Below are 9,707 nucleotides of genomic sequence, written 5' to 3'. Positions count from 1 at the left end.
GAGGACAGGTTCAGAAATCAAGCTTTGATTAATTCTTACTTCAACCTCTTCACACACACACCTCAAGCTATTTTCATTTGGGGCCTTGCTTTCCCCCCCGCTGTGAAATGGACCTACAGGCTACTTGAGTAGGTATGTAACTAGATGAAAATAAATACTGCACTAAAACCACTAACAGAGATGAAGTGATATGAGATAAATGTGACTGGGATTATTATTATTAGTCCCCTGGGTGTGACTGTGTTTATAGGAATGGGGCTCTAGAACCCCTTCCTGACAACTGTGGAGTCATGCCTCCTCCAGGCTCTGAGTCAAGGGTAGCTGGAAGACAGACACTGCTATGTGTACAGTGCTAACCATTAAAATGTTCTTCATAATCCAACTCAGTTTTGCAATCCCTGTCTCCAGTCCAGCACAACTCCAGACTCTCACACTCTGACCCTTTAATTTCTCTCTCCACTTCCACACCTCTTCACCATAGGGACTGAAAGTTGCCAGTTCCAGTCAGACCACAGCTTCCCTCCTTGGGGGGTTGGGGCCCAGTGTTCAGGATGTGGTGACCGCAAAGGTGTCCTAATATTTCTGGTCTCAGACTGCAGTTGCCTTGGGGCTACCCTGGTTAGAATCCCGCTGGTCTTATAAGCCCCAGCTGTGTGGCTCCGCTGGAAGGGTGGAGGAAATTCTGTGTTTCTCTAGGGACCCGGAACGCCCAGCATATGGCGTGTTAAGCACAAGGCCCGCTGCAGTTCGTCACCATCTATGGAAAAGGGGGGTGTGGCCCAAAGGTTCTAACTGCCCTTTTTAGCCAGGCCCAGCCCCGGGCGCTGACTCACACCTTCCCGGCTCCTGTCCCAAAGGGGGCTCCAGGGCCCCAGCCTGTACCCTGAGGATGGCAGTCTCCGTGCCAGAAAAAGCTGGCTTCTAGGACGGAAATGGGAGACCGCAGACTCCTGGGGAGGAAAGCCGCCCTGCTTCTAGACTTGCTATCTTTATGTAAGCTGAGAGTCGGACTGATTCTGAGCTGCGACAGCAGGTATATGTTGAGGACACTACCACAATAGGTCCACGTCTGTATTCCCCATGCCACAATCATATATGTGGAGCGTTTCACATCTCAAACGAGTGAAATGAATGAATGGGAGGAGCGGGAGTTAACACAAGGAAAACGAAAGGGGAAGCAAGCCCGCGAGCCCAGCGACGATGGGCAGAAGCGAAGACTTGAAAGCAACTGCGCGCAGCTCATCGCTGGTTATTAGAGGTCCTCCTCGAAACCGGATGGACCCACCCCCTCCTTTCCAGGGTGACCTGGAAGCCCCACCCCTCCTGGAACACCTGGCAAGTCAAGACTAGATCAACCCATTTTATTACATCCCCGCCCAGAACCAGAAGCGTGGGTTTGAGGGGGTCTGGGAAGGCTGGACTGCAGATGCCTGGAGGGGAGCGCGGGCCAGTCAACTACATGGTGGGAGGGAAGACCAGACAAGTAGGAGCTCTCAGCCCGACGCTAGTGCACTGCCCATCGGATCCAGACTGGACCCTACCAAGTGAGCACCGAGCCCTGTGTCAACTGCTCAGTGCCTTCTCCTTCCAGCTGCTGTCTCCTGAGCGAGCTGCGCAGCCCTTGGGAGACCTAGGGCCCGCGAGAGCCGCTCCTCACTCGGCACCAGCCAGGGTCCTGGGGAACCAGGGATACGGTCATCAGGGTCCTCCATGTGGCGTTCTGCTGGAGGAACTTCGGGAGCGTCGACCGCTGCCTCTGGACTAGGCTCAGGGCTGCCCCGGGTCTTTGGCGTCCTATTGAATTGAGGGTGGTGAACTGGGGAAAGGCTGGCACTGTGAGACTTCATCATCGCCGGACCTACAAGATCTGGACGGCAGTCTGGGAATGACAGGGCTACAGTTTAGATTGATGGAGGGCTTAGGATGGCCCAGAAAGCCCAAGGGTGGCAGGAAACAGAGACACCCCCCCTCCCTTAGAGAAATCTTCCTCCACCTTCCTGGAGGTGTCCGGTGACTAGTACCCCCACACACAAGCCTCAACACCTCCTTTCTCTAGACTCTTCCCTGCCTTAATCCAGGACACCCACACAGAAATCATTTCCCATAATCCCTAAAGGAAATCAAACCATGACCTTGGCCTTGGCACTAATAATCCCTCCAGTCTAAGACCTTTGACTATTCCCTCTCTCATCCCACCTTGACTCCCAACTTTTCCCTTATCAACCCTTTGTCTCTCAGAACTAACACTTCTACTCTCTAGATCTCCATCCCATATCCTCCCAGCTGAGACTCCATTCTGCCTATCCCTCCAAGGACTAAGACCCTGCTGAACACTGGCTTTTATTATTGTTAGTAGTAGTAGGAGTAGTAGTACCAGCAACTGAACCCAGGAGCGATTAACCACCGAGCCACATCCCCACTAAGTTGCTAAGACTGGCCTCAAATTTTCATCCTCCTGACTCAGCCTCCCAAGATGCTGGGATTGTAGGTATGTGCCACCACACCCAGCTGAAGATCTGCTTTTACCCCAGATCTCTTCCCTCCTCTCCTTTCCCCTATAAAAAGTTTCCCCTCTGAAATTCCTTTCCTGGGAAGGGCTCCCCTCCCACCCCCACTTTCAAAAATATACTAACCCCACTTAGACACCAAACCCTGATCCTCCCCACTGAGACCACTAAACCCCTTCTAACCTCTCCTTCCCCTCACAGACCTCTAATTTCCTTCCCTGGAAAACCCACTGCTTCCATTTCGGGACCCACCCATCCCCTTGTGCTTGCCAGTTTGAGTCTCATTAGGCCTCTGCAACACAAGCCGAAGCCGGGAACCTCCAGTGCGGATCCGATCCACCGCCTGGGCATGGGTAAGTCCCTGCGTTGACTCTCCGTTGATATGGAGAATGAGATCACCAGCCTGCAAGAATGCAAGGCAGTGGTGGTATAGGAAGGAAATATAGAGAGCTTCTGGACAAAGGTGGGGATCACACCTACGAAAGGAGGGTGCTTAGGGCTAACCTGCAAACGACCACAACGCTGTGCTGGCCCATCCTTCAGCAACCCACGCACAGCCAGTGGAGCATCACCCGCTACATCTCGGCCCCCACTTAAAGTGAGGCCAAAGCCTGTGCGATTGCTGACTAGCTCCACAGAGAACCAACCAGAGGCCTGGAGTGGCTTTGAAGCACATCTTGCCTTATCCTGGGTCACTCGAGTTGGCGCAGTAGGAATACCCAGAGTCTCTGACCTACAATGCTGGAGTAAGGACACAAATGTACATTGACTGCCTGCCCTAAAGCAGATGGCTTTGAATACATGGGTGAGGTGGTACCTGAGGTTGGTGTTCCACAACAGTGGTATGAGGTAGGCGACTGTCTGTGACTTCTATGTCCGCAGAGTCCAGCATGTTAATGGCTGAAGGATGAAAGAGGTGGAATGCTATCAGGGTACATACCTAGGACCAGCCCCCTGAGTTAATACTCTGGCCTCACCTTGTTGCCTGCCTCTAAACTCTCACAGACTCTCACCATTTAACTACTTAGGAACCAGTCCCCACCCCACAGTAATCGTAAAAACTCAGCTTTTAAGAATAAACGTCCCCCCAGCGGCGTCCACCAGTGATCCCAGTGGCTCAGGAGGCTGAGGCAGGAGGATCATGAATTCAAAGCCAGCCTCAGCAACTTAGCAAGGACCTAAGCAACTCAGTGAGACCCTGTCTCTGAATAAAATACAAAATAGGACTGGGGATGTGGCTCAGTAGCCGAGTGCCCCTGAGAAAAAAAGAATAAACGTCCTGGGGCTGGGGCTGTAGTTCAGTGGTAGAGCACTTGCTTAGCACGTGTAAGGCCCTAGGATCCATCCTCAGAACCAAATAAAAATAAATAGAATAAAGGTATTGTGAAAAAAATAAAAATTAAAAAAAAAAGAATAAACGTCCTGACTCAGCCTTCTTAACAAATAGTACTAGGCTGACTATTTGAGTAATCCTCCAGACCTCCCTATCTGATAATAATAACATGCAGCCCTAACACCTGGAACACTCCGTGGAAGCTGCTACTCTAAGATTGGGCTCTTGAGCATCCCAGGCCCCGCCCTCTAATTAGCCTCCAAACTCCGTCCCATTCCTCACACTTAAGGCAGCACCTCCAAGCACTCAGAGCCTCCACCCCGGGACTAGCATTCCAGTCCAGCCCTCCAATGAGTTGCCCGCCCCCAGCATCCTCCAGGATCCACTCCCCAGAAATAACCTTCCATGATCCGCTGACCAGAATGACCACTCACAACAGCACCCTCAAAGAATCGTCTAGCAATCGCCTATCTCAATTACCCTAAAGGAATATGCTACAATAACCCCAGGGCCCTGCTCCCTCCAAGGGCTCCCCGAGCCCCGCCCGATCGAATCACACCCCTTGGTCCCACCCAGGCCCATAACTAACAATTCCCTGGCCTGTCACCTCGGAACACAGCCCATCCCAATCCAGTCCCCTTCCGCGGAGGCCCCGACCCTCCCCGCCCTTCCCCGACCCTCCCCGCCCTTCCCCGACCCTCCCCGCCCTTCCCCGACCCTCCCCGCCCTTCCCCGACCCTCCCCGCCCTTCCCCGACCCTCCCCGCCCTTCCCCGACCCTCCCCGCCCTTCCCCGACCCTCCCCGCCCTTCCCCGACCCTCCCCGCCCTTCCCCGACCCTCCCCGCCCTTCCCCGACCCTCCCCGCCCTTCCCCGACCCTCCCCGCCCTTCCCCGACCCTCCCCGCCCCTCCCCGACCCCCCCCGCCCTTCCCCGACCCTCCCCGCCCTTCCCCGACCCTCCCCGCCCTTCCCCGACCCTCCCCGCCCTTCCCCGACCCTCCCCGCCCCTCATCACGCACCCTCCTTGGGGCGCAGGCGCAAAGTATCGCCTGCCCTGCGTACCAGCGCCCACACGTCTGCAGCGGCTCGGGCCGCCAGGGGGCGCGCGTCCAGCCGCGCCAGCAGCCGCCGGGCGCCGGGGCCCGCCTGCAGAGGAAGGCCGCGGCCTGCGCAGAAGAGAGACAGGTCAGCGCACACCCGAGCCTCCGAGAATACCCATGATTCCAGACATCCGGAGACCTAAAAATGCTCGGCAACCTACCCGGAGACTCCTGGCCACTCCCTGCATTGTTCCGAAAGTCGTCACTGTCCCCCTCCTCTTTCGCGACCCCCGACCATCGCGGGCATGCCACTGGATCCCTGCCTTGCCCCGACCATGTCCCTGCAGGTAGCCATTTGGCTGCAGTGGTCCTGGACCCCTCGGAACACCACAATAATTTCTCAGGAGCTCCTTGACTCTCCCCTAAATAATCTAGATGCCAAACTTCTCCCTCCAAGTCTCTAGGGATCCTGCTTCTCTCAGGGATCCCGAAAGAAAACACCCCCACACAGCCCTGGGACACCCGATTTCCCCTCCACATCTCCTAAGCAGACCCTGCTACTCCCCAGAGATCCCTCGGAGGCCCATTTACCCCACATGACCCACGTGCCTCTAGGTGACCCCTCCTCATGGACCCCCAGTTCTGGCCACCAATTCACTACAGACACTGCGTGCCCAGACCTCTCCAGGCGAGCCTCCCAGAGACTCCTGACAGCCTCCTTCCTACCAGCTCAGTCTTGTGCACCGCCTCTCTGCTCAGGTGTGTGTGGAGGGGGTGTGTGAGTGTGAGTATACAGCCTGGAGCTACGGATCCTGAGTGCCCAGATGTCCCCAGATCCCTCAGTGCACCTTCCCCCGAGACTCCTGGGAAGCTACCCCTCCCGCGCCTAGTGTGCCGCCCCTCTGCTGTGTAGTGAAGAGTGCTGACTTGGAGCACAGCCCTTGACCATCAGACCCTGCCCGCTACCAATACCGCTTGGCCTCCTAGGCTGCTGTTTACCACCTGTAGAATGGAAAAGGTGAGGAACAGACAGGCTGGGCGAGGGTGACATGGGACACTCTCCCTCCCGTTCCCACCCTACTCCACCTCTCCCATACCTCCTCTGCTCCCCCTACGGTCCGTAGTGCCCCCTGAGCGCGACTCCATAGCCAGTAGTCTGCTGGGTGGACTCTCAGCCGCCCAGCAACTAGTTTTGAGCACAGGGGCACACTCACCTGGCGGCCTGCCCGAGCCTGGACGTGGCTGAGGCCGGCCAGTTCCGTGCCCCGACCCGTGCCATGACCTACCTGGCTGCTGGCACCAAGGTCTGGTTGTAGGAGCCAGTCGGAGCACTTGGCCTCGGTTTTACTCAGGCGCCACTGCTTCTATTATCTGAGAACCCTGGTTAAAATTAAAAAGCCTGAACATACCAACAGTTGCAAAAGATATAGAAGAAATGGAACTCAAATATACTGCTGATAGATATGTAAATGGCTTAGCAACTTTGGAAAACAGTTTGGCAGTGTCTTAAGTTAAACATATAGGTATGATTTCAGCCATTCCACTTCTGGGTATTTATTTACCTTTTTTTTTTTTAAAAAAAAAGCAGACTTCTACACTAAGATTTGTACATGAATGTCACCTTTATTTCTTGTCATATTCATCTTGGGCTGCCATAACAAAATACTACAGAGATTGGGTGGCTGAAACAACAGAAATTTAATTTCTAACACTTCTAGAGACTGGAAAGTCCAAGATCAAGGTGCTGGTCATTCGGTTGCTGGAAAAAAATCTTGGCTTGTAGATGGCTTCCTTCTGGCTGTGTCCTCACATTGAGTTGAGAGTGGAAAAGAGATATCAGAGGGAGACAGAACCCTCTCTCTCTTCCTTTTTTTTTTAATTTGGGGGGAGTGCTGGTGATCAAACCTAGAGATTCATGCATGGTAGGCAAGCATTCTACCACTGAGACACATCCCCAGCCCTCTCTTCCTTTTTTTTTGTAAGGCTACATACAGTTCATCTGATTAGGACTGTATATAGCCCCACCTTATAATCTCATTTAACCTAATTACCTCTTAAAGACCCTGTCTCTAGATACTGTCGCATTGGTGATTAGAGTTTTTATTATTATTAAAAGGGAATTTGTTAGATTGTCTTACATGATCATTGTGGATAGTCCCACAATGGTGTTCAACAGGCTAGAGACCTGGAGGAACCAGTAACTACACAGTTCAAGAATTCGGAGCTTCAGAACAAAAGGAACCAAACAATGATGCATTTCCACTCAGGTACTTAAGGCCTGGAAACTCTCTGGAGAGTCACCATTAAGAGTACAGTTTGGGGGCTAGGGTTGTAGCTCAGAGGTAGAGCACTCACCTAGCAAGTGTGAGGCCCTGTGTTTGATCCTTAGCACCACATAAAAATAAATACATAAAATAAAGGTATTGTGTCCGACTACAAAGAAAAAATAAATATTAAAAAAAGAGTACAGTTTGGGAGTTGGGGGCTGTAGCTCAGTGGTAAAGCAGCTGCCTCACATGTGTGAGGCCCTGGGTTCGATCCTCAGCACCACATTAAAAAAAAAAAAAGATACTGTGGGTTTATCTACAACTAGAAAAAATATTTTTTTAAAAAGAGTACAATTTGGCAGAGTGAGTCTGATGTCTTCAGGCAATCAAGCAGCAATCAAAGCACCCACTCTAGAAGAACTGAGCATGCATCTGCTTCTGCTTCTACTTTTTTTTGAGGGGAGGGGGATACTGGGGATTGAACTCAGAGGCACTCAACCACTGAGCCACATCCACAGCCCTATTATGTATTTTATTTAGAGACAGGGTCTCACTGAGTTGCTTAGTGTCTCGCTTTTGCTGAGGCTGGTTTTGAACTTTCAATCCTCTGGTCTCAACATCCCAAACCACTGCGATTACAAGCGTGTGTCATTGCACCTGGCTGGTTAGGTCTTTAATGTGAATTTATCAGGGGAAGGGGGCACACAATTCAGTCCATAACATTTGTTAGTGGTCCAAAACTGGAAACAACTCAAATGCCTATCAGTAGGTAAATGATCAACACACTGGTATATTTGTATAATGGACTACAACTCAGCAATAAAAAGAAATGAACAATTTGGATGGATCTCAAAATAATTATGCTATAGGCTGTGAGTGTAACTCAGTGGCGGAGCACATACTAAGTGAGGCCTTGAGATCAATCCCCAGCACTACAAATTTTTCCTCAAAATAATCATGAGCCAAGTGCAGTGGCCCACAACTGTAGTCCCAGCTACATCAGAGGCTGAGAGGAGGATCACAATTAGGAGATCACCCTGGGAAAGTTATAGAGACACTGTCTCAAAATTAAAAATAAAAAGGGCTATTGATATATTTAAGTGGGAGAGCCCCCTGGGTTCAATCCCCATTACCTCCAAAATAAATAAACAGCTGGCACGGTGGTGCACATCTGTAATCCCAGTGGCTCCAGAGAAAGAGGCAGGAGGATCAGAAGTTCAAAGCCAGCATCAGCAAACTAGTGGAGCCACTGTCTCAAAATAAAATATATGTATGATGTAGGATTCTTTATTGTTTTTCCTCCTCTACTTGAAATTAAACCTAGGGATATTTTACCACAGCTATATCTCTTTTTCATTTTGAGAGAAGGTCTTGCTAAATTGCTGAAAACCTTGCTAATTTGCTGTGGCTAGCCACAAACTTGTAATCCTCCTGCCTCCATGTCCCAAGTTGCTGGGACTGCATGCATCACCAGTCCCAACTTGTAAGTTTCCATTTATATAAATATCTAGTAACATGTCAACTGATGTATAGTGACAAAGTGGATCAGCAGTTACCTGAAGAGGGAGTCAGGGGCAGGAAGGAGTAATTAGAAAGAGGCAAGGAAAAATGCTTGGTAGGGATGGTTACGTTCTCAATCCTGGTGATACTGGTAGTTTCACAGATGTAAACATTACATTCAAAACCTATCAAATTTTATGTCAATGGGGCTGGGGTTGTGGTTCAGTAGTTGAGCGCTCGCCTAGCATGTGCAAGGCCCTGGGTTTGATCCTCAGCACCACATAAAAATAAAATAAAGGTATTGTGTCCAACTACAACTAAGAAAATAAGTAAATATTTTTAAAAATTTTATGTCAGTTACCCCTCAGTCCACTATTAGAAAGGTTTGATTAATAAATTAGGGACTGGGGTTGTAGCACAGTGGTAGAGCATTTGCCTAGCATGTGTGAAGCACTGGGTTCAATCCTCAGTACCATATATAAAATAAAATTTAAATTCTTTAAAACAATAAATTAATAAATTGTGTGGGACCATGAAAGATGTTGATTTAGATTCATAAATAAAGTGAGACTTAAAGGGGGTAATTGCTTTATTATATTCATGAATGGATGAAGCTGAGCGGGGCATTGGTTCAAACTCACAAGAATTAAGGGAGCTTGGCCTTTCCTAGTGTGATTGTAATCAATATTAATTAAAGATAAGCATCATGGGCTGGGGATGTGGCTCAAGTGGTAGCGCGCTCGCCTGGCATGCGTGCGGCCCGGGTTCGATCCTCAGCACCACATACAAACAAAGATGTTGTGTCCGCCAAAACTTGAAAAATAAATATTAAAAAAAAAAAAATTTAAAAAAAAAAAAAAAAAAAAAAAAAAAAAAAAAAGCATCAACACTGCTACCACACAGCTTAGCTGGGCACAATGCAGGTCACTTGGAAGCTTATTACTAATTCCATTGGCAATCATACCACACACAACTCATCACCCCCATTTTCCAATGGGGTACATTTGGGCTCCAGATGTATTTCAGCTGAACCCCTTACCCTCTCAGCAGCCTCAGTGA

The 9,707-nt window shown here is 50.3% G+C and overlaps 1 protein-coding gene across 5 annotated transcripts; it reads right to left on the bottom strand.

Annotated features, from left to right (window-relative positions):
• Nucleotides 1-1,347: 1,347 nt before the first annotated feature.
• On the bottom strand, nt 1,348-6,128 carry Magix (MAGI family member, X-linked). Of its 5 annotated transcripts, none has more exons than XM_046442536.2 (6): nt 5,979-6,118; nt 4,861-5,007; nt 3,325-3,407; nt 3,012-3,248; nt 2,760-2,910; nt 1,348-1,879 (listed from the first exon to the last, which is right to left on the bottom strand). In XM_046442536.2, the coding sequence occupies exons 1-6, from the start codon at nt 6,025-6,027 to the stop codon at nt 1,572-1,574; spliced, it is 975 nt and encodes a 324-aa protein (XP_046298492.1). In that variant the 5' UTR covers nt 6,028-6,118; the 3' UTR covers nt 1,348-1,571. The 5 variants fall into 5 exon arrangements, with proteins under 5 accessions (XP_046298492.1, XP_046298493.1, XP_046298496.1 ...); XM_046442537.2 differs by having other exon boundaries at nt 2,778-2,910; nt 5,979-6,106; XM_046442540.2 differs by lacking the exon at nt 3,012-3,248 and having other exon boundaries at nt 5,979-6,128.
• Between the last annotated feature and the right edge of the window lie 3,579 nt (nt 6,129-9,707).

The sequence above is a fragment of the Marmota monax genome, unplaced genomic scaffold (genome assembly GCF_021218885.2).
Source record: "Marmota monax isolate L192 unplaced genomic scaffold, Marmota_monax_Labrador192_F-V1.1 WCK01_AAM20220418_F8-fsc00170, whole genome shotgun sequence".
In the NCBI taxonomy this organism is placed as follows: domain Eukaryota; kingdom Metazoa; phylum Chordata; class Mammalia; order Rodentia; family Sciuridae; genus Marmota; species Marmota monax.
The sequence above is the reverse complement of the archived record's forward strand: the minus strand, read 5'-3'. Positions and strand labels throughout refer to the sequence as shown.